We start from the raw sequence: 18,006 nt of genomic DNA on the forward strand, positions 1-18,006 counted from the left end.
TGGGGTCCTTACACAGTGATGCCATGCACCTGAAATGATAATTAACAAATCAAATGTGCTGTTTGTAAAATAAAGTTAAATAGAAAAAGACTGAAATGATGCAGAGAACTGTACACATACAGTAACTGTAGTAAATAAGTACAGCAGTACACCTCTCTCTCCTCGGTCCTCATTCTCCTTGATCTGTCTACGGCATTTGACACAGTCAACGATCAGATTCTTCTCTCCACTCTTAACCGGCTTGGGATCAAAGGTGTGGCACTAAGATGGTTTGAGTCCTACCTACCTGACAGATCCTTTCAAGTGGTCTGGCGGGGCTCTCATTCTTCTACTCTGCCTCTCTCAACTGGTGTCCTGCAGGGCTCGGGGTCCTCTTCTTTTCTCAATCTATACCTCCTGCCTCGGTCCTGTCATAGCCTCCCATGAATTCAAATACCACTGCAGTGCTGATGACACTCAGCTCTTCCTCTCCTTTCCACCTGGTGCATCAGACATCTCCGCACGGATCGCTGCCTGCCTGTCGGACATCTCTTCGTGGATGTCTGATCACCACCTCCAACTCACCCTTTCCAAAAGAGATTCTTTACCTCCCAGCTGTCCCGTCCTTGTGTCACGATCTATCGATCAAACTGGACAACTCACTCATTTTGCCTACATCCCTGGCTAAGAGTCTGGGAGTAGCGACTGATGCGAGTCTGTCTTTCTCTCTGCACATCAAAGCCACAACCCGGTCCTGCAGATACATCCTGCATAATATTCGTAGGATCCGTCCCTACCTCATTATTGACTCTGTCCAACTACTTGTCCAGGCCATGGTGACTTCCCGCCTGGACTACTGCAACTCTCTCCTGTGGGGCCTTCCTGCTACTGCCATTAAACCTCTGCAGCTTCTACAAAATGCTGCTGCGCGAGTCGTGTTTGATCTGCCTAAGCGTTCCCACGTATCTCCTCTTCTCATTTCTCTGCACTGACTTCCTATAACTGCCCGAATCAAATTCAGGACCCTGGTTATTATCTACAAATGCATCAATAGAACTACTCTCAGCTATTTACAGGTTTTGATCAACCGCTACACCCCTGCTAGACCCCTTCGCTTGTCTACTTCTGCTCTCTTGGTGGTCCTGTTCACAAAAGGTAAAGCACGGAGGTTTGGGTTCTGGCTCCGTTGTGGTGGAACGACCTTCCCCAGTCGCTCAGAACTGCAGAAACTCTGTCTGCATTCAAGAAGAACTCTGTCTAAAAACTCATCTTTTCCGGACCCATTTCACCCAAGACCTCTCCAGCTTATGTATGGTGTAAATGTTCATGCACTGTAACTTCATGAGCATCACCAGATAAAGCCTTTATTCAGCCACTACTCCAACATCGTTTTGCTTGCTTGTGTTTGTAATTTCTAAAAACAAAAAAATTGGTAGGAGGGTATCAGGTTTTGTGTATCCTGTGTTTTTATGCACCTACTCGAACGATGAACCTCGGTGCAGCAAGTGGTAGGTATCAAACTGGGTTTACTTGAGTCACATGTCTGCAGCTATGTCTCTTTCTCTTAATATAATGCGGAAATTGTACTTTTCTGAGTTGTACGTCCCTTTGGACAAAAGCGTCTGCTAAATGAATAAATGTGAATGTAAATATAGAATCTGTGCAACAAGAACATGGAAATGCATACAGACAAATAATTGGTTTTATTAATAGCAGAAGTGATTCTATATGCAGTATATCTAATAATTATTATGTATGTAATAAAGCAAATTACTTGTTAGTTTTACAGATTGTACAAGGATTTCAATTTACCGTGCAAGTAGCTGCTGAATGTCTTGAATGTGGGGGGTGCGGTGGCGCAGTGGGTTGGACCACAGGCCTGCTCTCCGGTGGGTCTGGGGTTCGCGTCCCGCTTGGGGTGCCTTGCGACGGACTGGCGTCCCGTCCTGGGTGTGTCCCCTCCCCCTCCAGCCTTACGCCCTGTGTTGCTTAGGCTCCGGTTCCCGTGACCCCGTATGGGACAAGCAGTTCTGAAAATGTGTGTGTGTGTGTGTGTGTGTGTCTTGAATGTGTTCAAGAAAAGCTGTAGTGTGGAAAAACCTGCTAGCCCCTCTTGTATAGTCAGGTAAGGTATAACCCCCATAAAATATAAAATGAATTTCTGGGAGTAAAGTAGTCCTTCAGACAGAAGTGAAACTGATTACGAAAAAGTAATATCGGTTTTTGTCTGAACTATGAATAACCTATCTGAATAAAGACCAATAATGTCACACCCCACAGCAACTGAACTTGTCACTAATACCTCAGCATCCCGCTCTTTCTTACATATTCTCTTTGTTCATTATCTCACACCTGTGTAGTGTATAGGGGTTGCGGTTGGCACAGCAGGTTTGGCCAAGGCCTACTCACCGATGGGTCGGGGGTTCGAGCCCTGCTGGGGGTCCCTTGTGTCAGGCTGGCATCCCATCCAGGGTGTTTATCCTCCCCCTCCAGCCTTGCACCCTGTGTTGCTGGTTTGGGCTCCAGTTTTCATCATCATAACAATTGTTGTCATAAGAAATTTATACTGTTAAAAATGTACAATTGCAAATGACCTTGGACAAAGGCCATGACTGTAAACCAAGTGTGATGTAATGGAACTGAGAAAGGTACACCATACAATAGTACTATGTTTGTATATATGTGTGTGTGGGTGTCTGTGTGTGGTGTGTTTAAAAAAAATGACAGATTTACCACATTTCACTCTTCCACTGCACCTGTTGTTCTTTCAGTGATCCAGTAGCAGAGAGCAGCCGTGATCATCATCATCATCATATTTGTCATACAACTGGATAAGATGACTCAGTATCTGATGTAAGAGGATCTTCATGGGGAGTTCATGAAAAAAAGGAGTGACAGTTATAGAGAGAGAGCTACTCAGGACTGGGATGAATGTGGGAAGGCACTGAGTGATAACAGCTCACCCACATTCGCAGCACTCTGTTCACTGGTCATCACTGAAAAAATATCTGAGAAAAGGAAGTGACATTAATTCACTTTCAGTAGACTGTCCATTATAAAAATGGAGTTCAAAGTAAAATTTTAAAAAAGTTTTCCCAATAAGTGAAAAGAATATTGGTGAAATAGGAAAACCCAGATCAGTGTAGGAAAACCTAGGATCTGATGGTTATGAGACAGTTACCATGGTTACCCTGATAGCTGTTGCAGTTTTTCTGCATAATTAAGAGAAGGACGGCAAATAGGACCTTGCAGATACAACATGTCCTTCTCCTCGGTCCTGTTTCTTCACAAGTCCTTCCTCAAACTGGCTCCCAAGAGGGACGTGGTTACATAGGCGCCCACATGGGTGTATCCAGCTTCTTTCAGGGGCTGACCTCGAACCAGGGGTCTGCAAGACAGGAATTCAGTGGTCTGAAGCCACTCTAAAACAATCAAAATAACACAATTAATTGTTGCTGTAGACAAGAGTGAGGGGTTTCCTTGAATTTTGTGAACACAAAAAAATACAGCACTGCATTATTCATTTAGTAGACAGTTTTCCTCCAAAGAAACTTACAATGATTTACCATTTCTACACCTTGGGAATTTAGGGTAAGTACTTTGCTTAAGGGTATTACAGCAAAATACAAGATCTAACCTGCAACTTTTGAGTCCAAAGACAGCACCTCTGGCCACTATACTACCAATGCCCTTTGTTTGTGTCTCAGTGTTAATACATTTTCCCTATGATAGTTCAATGTGTCATATTTATACTAATAAAAAGTACACAGAGCTCTCAACTAAATGCTCTTAAGCCGACATGACTGGAGTCAGGATTTTCATTCAACATACAAATCAATTGAAACTAATAAATTAAGAAACCACGTAAGAGACGAGGCATGGAGACAGGAGATGCAGTCGCCCGTTGCTGTGGGCTTTTATTTGCCCTTAGACAGGGGAGAAGGAAGGAGACGGGAGACGGGAAACGGGGACCAGGGAACAGGTAGGGAGGTTTCGTGCTGGTCGGGGGACTGGGAGAGTCGGGTCTGTCGGGATGGGGGCGTCATCTCTGGGATCGGGATCGGATCGGGTTCGGTTCGCCTTGTTCTGCTCCTCGATCTCTTTTCCTCTACTGCTGGGCACCGGGGAAGAAATAGGGAGTGAAATCAGCCCCAGCTGTGGCTGCTTTGCCCCTGTCTCCACCCCCTCCCCGGGCAGCCTTGGCGTGCTCCAAATCAGTTTAGCAGATAAAAGCAATACATAGGGACTGTTAGACCCAGGGGCTGGACACCAGAGGTGGGACCCAAGTGCAGGGTCGTTTATGTGGAAGCTCAAGGCGCAAAGCAATACTCGTGGTCGGGGATAGGCCTTGGATCCGGAATCAAGCTGCGAATGTTGTTCCCAAGGGATGATCCTAAGTCATGGTCAGTGAGGTGAGGCAAAGGTCAAAACTGTAGAAAGCAGGACTCGGGGTCGAGGAGGTGAACGAGGGAACAAGGAGGGGAATGCAAGGCAAAGGTTGGGCAAGGTGAGGGTAAAGCTGAAGAACGCAGGTGGGACGGTTGTCTCATACAAGATTCCGTGATCTGACAGTGGTGGACCGGGAGCCTTTATACCCTGCCCTGCTGACTACGACCAGGTGCTTATGTCTGGTGTGCGGTTTGTGGGTGACAGAGACACAAGAACAAGAATGCCTAGACCTAGACACCAAAACAGTAATATCATTAGAGCAGACTGCGAGGGTATGGACGACGGATGGAGGCAGCAGTGGAGAATTGAAGTAGTTGGACTAAAAAAAGGTTTGTTTTTCTTTACTAAAAGGTATTCTTCAAAACACATCAACCACAGCCAAATACAAAACAAACATTAAGTTACAAAGAACATAAGGCCTATGAGCCATGGGCTTAACCCCTTGCATCAACAGCAATGCATAGCTCTCCCATTTACTTCACACATTAAAACTAATTTAAAGATAACATACAAAAGCAATTGTCCAGTCACTCAGCTATGTTTTTTTCTTTAGTCACTGTTCTCTTTCACAGTCCAGTGAACACAGTCGCTGCCCAAAAATCAGTCAGTGAGTAATTCTCATCTTCTACAGCTTCATTTAGCCAGTCCAGTATATCTGATCTATTGAATTCTCCATCTGAGAGTCTCTCCATAAGTTTGTTCTTGTCAGTGGGTACTTTCAAAGACCGGCAGGGATCTTCATACAGTGATGCCATACACCTGACATGAATACAAAAATAAATTGATATTATTTACTGCTCATTATTGTATTTGTAATTGTTTTCAAAATATTTGCCCATTTACCAGGTGGACCCTGACACTCCACACAGATAGGTAATGCTGGCCAGCAGTTTCTTCTCCTCTCCCATCTGAGCCAAGAGCCCAGCAGTCCCACCATGGCCCTTTCACCTCCTCCTGAGCCCATGACAGCATGACTGGGACATGTTCCTGCAGGAGTGAGTGTGGGACAAGAAGAAAAGTCAAGACTGAGGGAGTTCGGTCAAATATCAAGTTTCTATTGACTTCTAATCTCCTGAATTCACTAACCAGTCAAGAAAGAAGGACACCGAGGTCACAGCCTTTACTGAAATACAGTAGTACAGTTAGAGGTGGAGAACATCAGTGCTATTAAGGTGACAGTAAAACGTACTGTGTCTTAAAACTTGCACTTTGGTCTACATGTTTTGAAGTGTGTCTCCAAAAAATCTATATGAAACATCTGCTTTAGGTCATGGGGGTGCGGTGGCGCAGTGGGTTGGACCGGCGACCCGACCGACCTTTTGCTTCGTCCCCTGACCTCGTCCACGGTTGCTGGCTCTGACTCCGACCGCCAATCGACCGACCCATTCGCCTGTCCCCAACTCCGAGAACTTGCCTTATCCCCTGAATCCAGAAGAAAGACCCCGCACCTTGGGTCCTGCCGTCCCGGTTCTCTCGACCCTGCATGACAGTATCTAAGGTCTGCCTTTGCACTGATATAGTGTCCCTGTTCCTGTTTGTCATCTGTAATTGTAACAAGAACTCAAAGTACAACCATGCCCCCGCACCCCCAGAACAACAACTACTGCTATTAAAAAGTCAAGACCGAGGGGTAGATCCAGTGTCAAATGTTTGTTGACTTTCTCAGGTCTCTCTTATGTTAGTAAATGAGGGACACTGTGGTCACAGTCTTTACTGTAATACAAAAGTACTGTTAGAGGTAGAGAACATCAATTCTATTGAGACACAGACAGACAGACACATACAGTACATATGTGTAGATCTGATTATTATTTTGTTGACTTTGCTCATGTTCTCAGTGCTGGTCCTCCCTGTTCACTGTGTTTACTTGTATTTATATCATTAGATTACATCATATTTGTCATGAACATGGAACATGCAGGGACAGCTTTATGCCCCAGAAAGGCTTTTTTTTCCAACAAAATTACAAGGAAGTGAAATATTTACATTTATTAATATAGCAGACACTTCTCTACAAAGTGACCTACAACGTTCATCTACCTACAGTTATTTACCAATTTACACAGCTGAGCAATTTTAGTTTTAGTACTTTGCTGAAGTGTGCTACAGCTGAGGTGGGATTCAACCCACAACCTTTCAGGTCCAAAACAGCAACCCAGACCTCTAAAATAGCATGTCTACACAGATAGCTTTCATGCTGTAGTGTTGGGTAGGGTTTTGTCTTTTTAGTAAACTAAAAGTTGAAGAGATTTAAATTGAGCCCATTCCTGTGTTACAGCCTGCTGGTTTGAGATCAGTCCTCACATTGACCTCATATATTTGACTTCCTGTTTCATCCTGCTCCTTTTTTGTCATTTCTTCAATAATCATGAAAATTAGAACGGGGGGAGGGGGGTGCCTTGTGACGGACTGACGTCCTGTCCAGGGTATGTCCCCTCCCCCTTCAGCCTTGCACCCTGTGCTTACCGGGTGAGGTTCCAGCCTGCACGACCCTGCTCAGGACGAGCCTTTGCTGATGTTGGTTGGTTGGTATTTTTGTCTGAAAGCCACATTTTATTATGTCCCTCCAGTTTTTCAGGACTGCTTGGCTCCCACAGTTCAGTGATTGAATCCTATCATTTAGCAATACATGGTGAGCTGCTGAATTGATTCAAGGTCTTGTGTTTGTCTCACATTCAGTTTGAAAAGTGAATATTTCTGTAAAGTCTCTTTTCTCTTTTAAACTCTGACCTCTAATGAGGACATTGTCAGGAGGTGGAAAGGAGCGCTTTGAGGAACTTCTAAACCTGAGAGATTAGCCTCCCTTACAGAGTCAGGGCCAGAGGCTTCCGGGCAATCGGAGTCCATTTCCCTGGTGGATGTCACTGAGGTAGTTGGTAAGCTCCATGGTGGCAAAGCACCAGTGGTGGATGAGATTGCCCGGAACTGCTTAAGGCCCTGGATGTTGTAGAACTGTCATGGCTGACACGCCTCTGCAATGTTGCATGGACCTCGGTGACAGTGCCTTTGGATTAGCAAACTAGGGTGGTGGTCCCTATCTTTAAGAAAAAGGACCGGAGAGTGTGTGCCAACTATCGGGGTATCACACTTTCAGCCTCCCTGGGAAAGTCTATGCCAGGGTGCTGGAAAGGAGGCTCCGGCAGATGGTTGAACCTTGGACTGAAGAGGAACAATGCGATTCCGTCCTGGCTGGTGGAACAGTGGACCAGCTTTTTACCCTCTCACAGATAAATGAGGGGCATGGGAGTTCGCTAATCCAGTCTACATGTGTTTTGTGACTTGGAGAAGGCCTATGACCGTGTTCCCCGAGAAATTCTGTGGGAGGTGCTTAGGGAGTATGGGGTGCCGGGGCACTACTGCGGGCCATTCGGTACACACAGAGCGAGAGCTGTGTCCACATACTCGCATTAAGTCAAGCCCGTTCAGTGTGGGTGTTGGACTCCGCCAAGGTTTTGCCTTGTCTCCACTCCTGTTTGTGGTTTTCATGGACAGGATATCAAGGCGCAGTCGAGGTCAGAAGGGCATTCTACGTGGAAGTCGGAAGGTGAAGCCTTTGCTTCTTGCGGATGATGGTTGCCTCCAACGTGCACTGGAACAGTTTTCAGCCAAGTGTGAAGCGGTTGGGGATGAGGATCAGCACCTCCAGGTCGGAGTCCATGGTTCTCTCACAGAAAAGGATGGCATGTCCCCTCCAGGTAAGGGGAGAGATTTGCCCCAGGTGGAGGAGTTTAAGTGGACTAATACCAGGAAAAAATGTGTTGCATTTTTCATTTCTTCAGTTAAACATTTCTTACGGCATTCATATGAAGAAACTGAACAAAGGGCAAAATCATCTGGTTTATTGTTTTTAGAAGCCAGGAAATAGTACAAAATATTCATTGCTCAGCAGAGAAACTCAAAAAGCACAGGAAGACAACAGCGAATCACTAGCAAAATCACTGTTTTAATTGTTGATTTATAACATGTTTTGTTAGAATAAAATGCAAAAGATTTACCTGTTGCCAAACTTAGAAAGATACAGCTTGATCTAGTTAGAATTCAGTGCTTTCCCCTTACAGGTCCTGGGCCCTGAGTGCTCCAGGTTCCACCCATATTCCATCCATCCATCCATCCATCCATCCATTTCCAAAAACTGCTTGTCCTGATCATGATCTAAGCACCAAATAAATGTGTATCAGATGAACTAGTGGCTCTAAATTGCCCAAAGTTTGTGTATCTGTGTGGCAGACTGAGTGTGTGATCACCCTGCAATTCCATGAGTTCCATCCATCCACCTTATGCTCTACGTTGGTCACAATAGGCTCCAGATCTGTATGAGATGAACAGTTACTGAAAGTGGATAGATGGATACATTACTTTTTAGGAATCAAATTAAACTAAGGTTTTGACTTAGATGCAAAATATGAATCAAAGAAATTTGATTAGAATGTTTGTCTCATGATCTGAAAGCTAGAGATTGATTACATTTAATGATATATATGGTATAAAGGTTTTCTGATTAGAAAAGAATAAATGCTGACTATTTAAAAATGATTTGAAAAGAAGTCGATGAAAAATCAGCCTCTGAAGCATCAGCGTGCACACGCTGCCTTGATCTCATTGAGGATCTTCTCCTTTTTGTTCTTCACATTCCGACTGGACACCAGCAGCAGGTCCTCAATCATTTTCCTTGCTGTATGGATCCTGAAAAGTTTGTACCGCTTCCTCCACTCCTCAATCTTTTTCTGAGAGGGACATGTAGAAAACTATTAGAATATCAGAAGAAAGAAGAAACTTGAAAGCAGTATTTCATAGGAACCTGAATATCAATTGGCTCCGAAGATAACGTTTCTCCTGTTTTACTCTCCATGTATTAATATAAGAGTCCTGTTTTAAAATAAATATTTGAACAGCCATGAAGGAATATGGTAGATACACATTTTCCATCATTAAAGCATGTTTTTAAAATCTTTGGGATGGGATGCTACAGGATTAGACGGCCGGTATATGACCCAACCTCCACAGTTGACAGTGTTGAAGAGCGGAATGTGGATGACGATGGGTGCTTTTGTTTCATCTTGAACACATAGAAGTCTTTAGGGTTCTTTTCCTCTCCTGGTTCTATGACCACAGAGGGGAATGGTATTCCAGCCTCTTTACAGTAATCTGCAGCTTTCTTCACTGTCTGGAGAGATCATAGTAGTGACATTGCTACATGTAATTCAAATGAGACACATCACAGCATCTACCAGAATGCCGGTGTAGTGAAAGAAATTCACAGTATTAAAATATTGACTCTGTTCTCACCAGGAAGGGATCGTCCCTGCTGAAGTCGAAGAAGAGAATGAGGTCCACCTTCCTCTCCGGCCGTAGAGAGCCACACAGGGAGAGTTCACAGGATTCCTGCATCTATCAGGTCTCTCTTCTCATCTGACAGCAGAGCAGCCGGGATGTGCTCTACCTCTGGACACAGAGCAGAGCCAGTGATGCTTTACTGCTGTATCAGGCCACATCCATTAGTGAAGGAAAGGCAGTTTGTCCTCAGGCTGTGGCTCCAGCTCAGTGGTTAGAGAGTTTGGAGAAAAACAGAGAGCAACAGGCACCAGAGATGAGAACCACACTTGCCTTTTGCTGGGTACTTGTACAGGAAGTTGAATTTGGTGCCCCAGGTCCAGTTGTGAGCAGCTATAATGGTTTTCTGTAATATTTCAGAAATGGGAAAATACCTGCTAAAAGAAAGGAAATCATACTTCACATTTAAATATTTCGCTGATACTTTCTCCACAGAAAGTTACACAGTTATGCTCCCTGCAACTATTTACCCATTTAAAAATCTGGACAGTTTTACTCGAGTAATTTACGGTAAGTACCTTGCTCAAGCATTCTTTTGCTGGAAAAAGATTCAAACCCTGTTACCCATGGGTGCAAAGACAGGAGCTCTAAGAACTACACTACCAGCTTCAAAACACTCATACACGCATTTGAACATAAAATTATATTATAGAAATGCAACTTTCTAAACAGCTTACTGTAAACATGGTATAACTGCTGATGGGAAACTACTTACTTCTTTCCAAAGGACCAAACAATCCCTCGAGGGCCTTGCAGATTTCAATGGAAAGATCTGCAACATATTTCTGTCTCTCCTCTGCATTCAAGTTCAGCCACTCATTTTTTTGCAGAACACAAACTCTGGGATAGTTTGTGTTGCTTTCTGCAAAAACAAATGGAATTCATTTAGGCACCTTTAATCATTTTCAAAACTATTTTTCATGTTTCAAAACACACACACATTTTGTGAACCGCTTGTCCCATACGGGGTCGCGGGGAGCCGGAGCCTACCCAGCAACACAGGGCGTAAGGCCGGAGGGGGAGGGGATCTGTCAATTAAATTATAAATCTCATATATAATACAATAATAATAAATAACATACTGTATTTCATGTATTGTTTGATATGATAAACAAAAATGCTGTAGGCAAGATTATGTAAAATAATGGTATATAACAAAATGTCACATTTGTTCTGCATTGACTGAACTGATGTTGGTCACAGTATTAGTATTGAACAGAACACTTAGTACCTTGTTGTAATTTTATAATTTTTTGCAGCAGAGCGACGCTTTCATCGTTATTTTCATAAGAGTCATGTAGCTGTACGAGACACCGCAGCACTTGGTATGCAGGGTCCTCACTGAGAGCTTTTAAAAACAGAAAAGAGACGTTACAGAAATATTCACTGTTCGACCTGAATGTGAGACAAAAACAAGATATTGAAAAAACACAGCAGCTCACCTGAATTTTCTGACTTATTCGTTGATTGGAAGTGAGAAAGCAGCTCTGAAAAATTGAAGGGATTTCATTAAATGCAGCCTTTGGCCAAAATGAAAATGACAGAGAGAGCAGAATACAAAAGAGAAAAATTGGCACTTAAAAATGTGAGGTCAAATAAATGTTTTGCTTACTGTGAATCCAGTCCCAAATCCACTGTAATATTTCCGTTATGTTTTCCATCCCATCTGCAATAGCACTGCCACAGAGTCCTGCAGAGACATGACTGAGGTTTACTTACACACTTCGGTGTCTCTGGAACAGTTCAATTATTAAAACAAGAAGCACAAAGAGCACCTTGCAGGTACAACATGTCTTCCTCCTTGATAGCTTTTTTGAGCTTTCCTGCCTCAAACTGGCTGCCGAAGTGGGATGTGTCCACATAGGCCCCCAAAAGAGAATAACCAGCTTCATGAGGAGTGATCTCAAACCAGCAGGCTGTAAAACAGGAACGGACTCATTTTAAACCTCTACAAACTATTACTTTCCTAAAAATGACAAATCGTACCAAACAGCACATTGAAGAAATTTGAGCTGCTGCCTTTAGACCCAAAGGTTGTGTGTTTGAATTCCAGCTCTAGTGTCCTTGCGGAAGGTAATTACCCTAAAATTGCTAAGATGCGTAAACTGCTGAAAGTAGATTAACATTGTACATTGTTTTGGAAAAAAGCATCATATAATTCTCAAAACTCAAACAAAAATATATTTTGGATTCCTTTCTCTCCTGATGTCCCATGTGCCAGATAAATCTCAGTAATTTTTCAATTATTATTATTACATTTCCTAACCACTTGTCCCATACGGGGTCGCAGGGAACCGGAGCCTACCCGGCAACACAGGGCGTAAGGCCGGAGGGGGAAGGGACACACCCAGGACGAGACGTCAGTCCATCACAAGGCACCCCAAGCGGGACTCGAACCCCAGACCCACTGGAAAGCAGGACCCGGTTCAACCCACTGCGCCACTGTGCCCCCACATTATCATTATTAAATTTTATTTTTTTTTGTTTAATAATTTAAAAAACTCTATATGTATTATGCACTGGTTTGCAGGGGCCATAGTGGTGCAGCAGGTTTGGTCTATGCCCGGTCTCTTGTGGGTCTGGGGTTTGAGTCTCGCTTCGGGTGCCTTGTGATGGACTGGTGTCCTGTCCTGGGTGTGTCCCCTCTCCCTCTAGCCTTGTGCCCTGTGTTGCCGGGTTAGGCTCCGGTTCCCCTTGACCCCGTATGGGACAAGTAGTTTTTGTGTGTGTGAACTTGTTTATTTGGTGATGTTAATCTGAGAGTGATAAATTGCACTCAAGAATCACATGTTTGCATCCAGATCTCTCCTTCTGTTCATGTTTTTGTATTCTTCTCAGAAATGTATTTCGCTTTGGATGATAGCATCTGGTAAATGTACATGTAAATATGTCACTTTTTTATAATTTTATTGAAAAAAAGGCTTTTAGGGGTATAAAAGCTGCCTTGTATGTCCCATGTTCATGACATGTCAAGGGAATTACACACACTGTCTGAAACCACCAATCTGAAGCAGGGTTATGGGGAGCCAGAGCATAACACAGCAACACAGGGCACAAAGGGTTGAGGACACACCCAAGAGAGGACACCAGACTGTTACAAGGCACCCTAAGCAGGACTTGACCCCCAGACCCACCAGAGAACAGACCGTGGCCAAACCCACTGCTCCACCACAGCCTCATGGGAATTATTAGTGGGCAAACAAGAGAAATGAGAGATTTTGCCAATGTTGTGTTCAGCCAGGATTGTCTAGTTTTCCTGCTGTACTGACAGACAAACAATGCCTCCCTTTTACTTGAATAATAATTGAAAAATTATTAGCTCAGAGCACTACAGGAGAAGGTGGGATTAGAACCTGCAACTCCAAAGCCTCTAACCAAAAATTCAAACCAATGCACCCTGCTGTCTCATTTACAGATTGAATAGGTCGAGTACTATATTACATCAGGATTGAGTGATTTAAAATAGACACGTTTTTGAAAATTTACTTCTCATTATTGCAAGAGTACAAATATTTTCCATAGAACTGCACATAATGATCAACTAAATGCTTGTCTAGAATCAAACCATTTAGTGAACATGCTGCTCAAGCTAGACTAATTGATTAAAAGATCAGATGATATAAATAGAAGTAAACATGGTGAACAGGGGGGACCAGGACTGAGAACATGAGCCAACTCAACGAAACAATAATCAGACCTCCACAACATGTTCCGTACATACGTGCTGTCTGATTGTCTTGTTTCAGTCCCTTGTCGATGGCTGTGTAGATGGGATAGGGGTTGGTTGAGTCTCTGGCTTCCTGTTCTGAGAGATGGTGTCTATCTATCTATAGGGATTAAAAATGATGCAACAAAATATCACACAGCTGATGCAATTTTCTAAAACATATTAAAATGAAATAGTTAAAATAATTAAATACATGTTAAAATGAATTTAATGCAAATGTGTGGAATCCTGACACCCAGCAATTACACCGTCCATCATTCTGTGTTTTTCTTTCATCACTGACCTCTTTTATGATGTAGTAAACAACAGTCGCAGCCCAAAAATCAGTCAGTGAGTAATTCTCATCTTCCACAGCTTCACTTAGCCAGTCCAGCATGTCTAATATACTGAATTTTCCATTTGAGAGTCTCTCCAAAATTTGGTCCTTGTCAGCAGCTACATTTACAGACCATTTGGGGTCCTCATACAGTGATGCCATGCACCTGAAAATGATAATTCACAAATCAAATCTTCTGTTGTAAAGTTCAAGAGAAGACTATGAAAGACTATGAAGTGATGCAGAGCCTTGAGCACATACAGAAATTGAAGTAAATAAGTACAGTAGCAGTTGGAGTTTATGCTTTGGCATAATAACTATATTCATTTCATTACTATATTATTTTATCATCCATCCAATTTCAAAAACCATGTACCCTGAGCAGGGTTGTAGTGATGCGGGGGGGGTTTGAGTGATACACGAGACAGGACTCCAGTCCATTTCAGGATAGTCCACAGACACTGTCCAGTTCACAATTTACAATTTAGAGTCAACAATTCACCTGAACTACACACTTTCAGGCTGTGGGAGGAAACCAGAGCACCTGGACAAAACCCAAACAGACACAAGGAGATGCAAACTCCACCCACACTGACTAAGAAAAGAACCCATATTCTCTCACACCACCCAGGTGTTGTAAGGTGGTAGCACTACTCCTTGTGTCTCCCTCTTATTGTACTTTTTTGTTGAGAACATATTTGGGGTTCATTTATTTCATGAAATCTAGTTATTAGATGTGGGCAACATGTTAACACTGCAGTCACGCAGCACCTCGGCTCTTTGGGTGTAGGTTCAAATCCAGCTCAGTCTGTGGAGTTGCATGTGGGTTTCCTCTGGGTGCTCTGGTTTCCTCCCTCAGTTCAAAGATATGCAGTTCTCTTGAATTGGTGTGACTGTAATTGTATGCAGCTACCCTGTGATGGACTGGTGTCCTGTCCAAGATGTGAACACTGGCAAGGGCAAGCAGTTAATGAAATTGAGGCTGTTATTAGATGTATTGCTAATGTTTATTTGTTACTGCGTGTGTAATCAGGTGTACATATTCTCCGTTTACCAAGTGCACCCTGATACTCCACACAGATAGGTGATGCTGTCCAGCAGTTTATCCTCTCCCATCTGAGCCAAAACGCCCAGCAGTCCCACCATGGCCCTTTCACCTCCTCCTGAGCCCAGGACAGCAATGACAGGGACATGTTCCTGCAGGAGTGAGTGTGGGACAGGAAGAAAAGTCAAAACTGGCACTTTGGCCTACATGTCTTGAAGTCTGTCTCCAAAAAATCTATATAAAACATCTGCTTTAGGTTGTCAACTCAAGACAAGAGGTTGAAAGGCTCAGGTTTGCATGGAGGACATACCTGTCTATATTTAATTCCATTGTCCTTCAGACATTTTTCCACCACTGCTTGTCTCCCTGTAACATACTCCTCCTCTTTTAGATTGAGGGATTTAGGCACACGCACATACCTCCGAAAAGGGAAACTAAAATAGCAAACAACAGATTTTCTCATTAGTATAATTGTATCAGTCAGTTGGGCAGTTTTATCACATCTAAATTCACACTGACACAAAGACAAGCTATTTTTAATGTACTGAATATGAATTGGCCTCATCACTTCAGTGTTGTGTTATTGTATCTATTAATCACTAATTACTTTTGAAATCATAAACATGAAAATATATTGTATTTAAGGGCTACCTTTGCACTGACGTAGCGTCCCTGCTCCTGTCCGTCATCTGTAATTATAACAAGAATGTTAAAATACAACCATGAAAACAACCTTACCATTAATTTTCTGATTTTATAATTACTCAGTTCAATTCAGTTCAATTCAATTTATTTTTATAGAGTGCTCTTCTCACGCAGTGACACAGAGCTCTTTAACACAGCCATAAGGCAAAAAAAAACAGATACAGACAAAGAAGACAGTCGACTACAGTCGACTAATGATCCAGTCGATTAATAATATGAGACTCTAGATGTATCTACAACAAGAGGTTAAACATTTTTATTTTTGCATGGCTCTTACCTGTATTAAATGAATTCTTAATATTAAATAAACTTAAGCCAAATTTCTGTATCTTATGTAAGAAAAACGTATTCCACTTCTTACTTTGAGTACTATTCTGAGATTTTTAGCTGAGAATCCATGAAGGCTGTATAACTTTATACAAGTTGTTTTAATTCGTGTCTAGATAAATTACCTTGTATTTCTATTCAACTCGATATATTCATTTCTCTTCTAAATGTATAAAGCTCAAGAAACACCAAATTTTCTGAAAAATGGTGAGGGAGAGAAGTGGCTAAAGTATTAATAAATATTCTTCTGCATATATATATATATACATATGGTCAAAATCACTGCTATAAAAAATAATGAGAATTGCAGAGGCAAAAAAATATTGCTGGCATTCAGTCAGTTTTATATTTTTATAATGCAATGGAACTATTGTTATATTTATATTATATTTTATAATTATATTTTATACAGGGGGTGTGGTGGTGCAGTGGGTTGGACCACAGTCCTGCTCTTCAGTGGGTCTGGGGTTCGAGTCCCGCTTGGGGTGCCTTGCGACGGACTGGCGTCCCGTCCTGGGTGTGTCCCCTCCCCCTCCGGCCTTACACCCTGTGTTGCCGGGTTGGCTCCGGTTCCCCGTGACCCCGTATGGGACAAGCGGTTCTGAAAGTGTGTGTGTGTGTGTGTGTGTGTGTGTGTGTGTGTGTGTGTGTATTTATAAGTAATGAAAGAGAGCAGAAATAGTTCACAAGAGAGAATTTGTGCACCACGAAAATGCAAATACATACAGACAAGTAGTTTTATTTAAAATTACAGATTATATGTTTAAGATATGTAATAATCATACTTGTAATCAAACAAATAACTTGTTAATTTTATAAGTTATAGAAGGATTGCAATTTACCGTGCAAATGAGCTGCTGAATGTCCTTGAATGTTGTTGTGTGGAAAAACGTACTAACAGAGTTTCATACCATGGTAAGAGCGCGCCAAAACTATAAAATTAACTCTGTGGAAATTGTGTCCTTTAAACCAAAGATGCCTCAGTACTTAGTAGTTTAGACAATAATACAGTCATTTAAATGAAATTTTGACATTTCACAATTACAATACAAGAAGTAACTTGTGCAGTTAAATGTTAACATTGAGCAAATATCTTAATATTAAAATATGTAACAATTTTCATCTTACCTTCTATCCTTACTGTTTGCTTCTGTCTGTCGTGTTTTTAATTGGATCGAAGCTGAGTTCTCTGAGTAGATGAACAACAGGTGAACTTCAGTGGGAGTATATATACTGTACCGTACCCTCAACTATCGCCCAACCATGAATGTCAAATTCTTTGGAAAATTTCCATTTCGATAAACACTCAGGTTCCCTTGTCAGATTGAGATAAGTTCCATGGAACAGACATATACAATCAAGGGTCTCGTCATCACCCAAATGAGTCATCTTTCTACAGAAAGGTTAATAGAAAAACCTGTATGATTAGATAAACTAAGATGACAGACTTATTTCTTTTTTTTTAAGGTCTAGAAATGTCCCAAAAACAATTTATTAAGCGATAAGCTACCGTATCAGTACCAACAAAATGCTACGATGTTTTAACGGTATTATTAATACGTTACTGCGGAGTGTCATGTTTGAGCGGGAAAAGATGTTCATTGTAAACAGTAGAGAATTGAGGACAGAGGCAAAATAAAAGTGAAAAGTTTATAGAAAATTCAATTAACAGCGTTTCGGAAGATTCTACAATAAGCAGGTTAACTGGTAACAAGTGAGGGTATCATGATTGGGTATGAAAGAAGCGTCCACCAAGGCACAGTCTTTGCAAGCAAGGTTGTGTTGTGGGTCACCACTTTGTGCCAACCTTCATGAGAGAATTGTCAGTCAGTTCAAAAAGAACAACGCAAAATTGCAAAGAATTGAGGTCTTTCACAATCTACAGTTCATAGTATTGTGAAACGATTCAGAGAATTCGGAGGAATCTCAGTGCATAAAGGGAAAGGCCAGAAACCACTAATGAATGTACGTGTTCTTCGACCCCTCAGCCAGCATTGCACAAGAAGCTGTCTTGCTGCTTTGAGAAATATGAGAAATATACCCACATGAGCTTGGCAATACTTTGGAAAACAATTGTCACTTAACAGAGTCTGCTTCCGCATCAAGAAATGCAACCTGAAACTCTCT

General features: G+C 42.3%; 1 protein-coding gene across 1 annotated transcript; it reads right to left on the reverse strand.

Moving 5' to 3' along the window:
- Nucleotides 1–8,999: 8,999 nt before the first annotated feature.
- Nucleotides 9,000–15,536, reverse strand: LOC114909787 (cytosolic phospholipase A2 gamma-like). The gene is given in 11 exon segments (XM_029249587.1): nucleotides 9,000–9,152; nucleotides 9,396–9,476; nucleotides 9,479–9,592; nucleotides 9,715–9,768; nucleotides 11,147–11,154; nucleotides 11,535–11,675; nucleotides 13,481–13,586; nucleotides 13,770–13,968; nucleotides 14,857–14,999; nucleotides 15,158–15,281; nucleotides 15,499–15,536. Coding segments are annotated over 11 exon segments (1,161 nt in total).
- Between the last annotated feature and the right edge of the window lie 2,470 nt (nucleotides 15,537–18,006).

Source organism: Scleropages formosus, unplaced genomic scaffold, assembly GCF_900964775.1.
Source record: "Scleropages formosus unplaced genomic scaffold, fSclFor1.1, whole genome shotgun sequence".
Lineage (NCBI taxonomy): Eukaryota > Metazoa > Chordata > Actinopteri > Osteoglossiformes > Osteoglossidae > Scleropages > Scleropages formosus.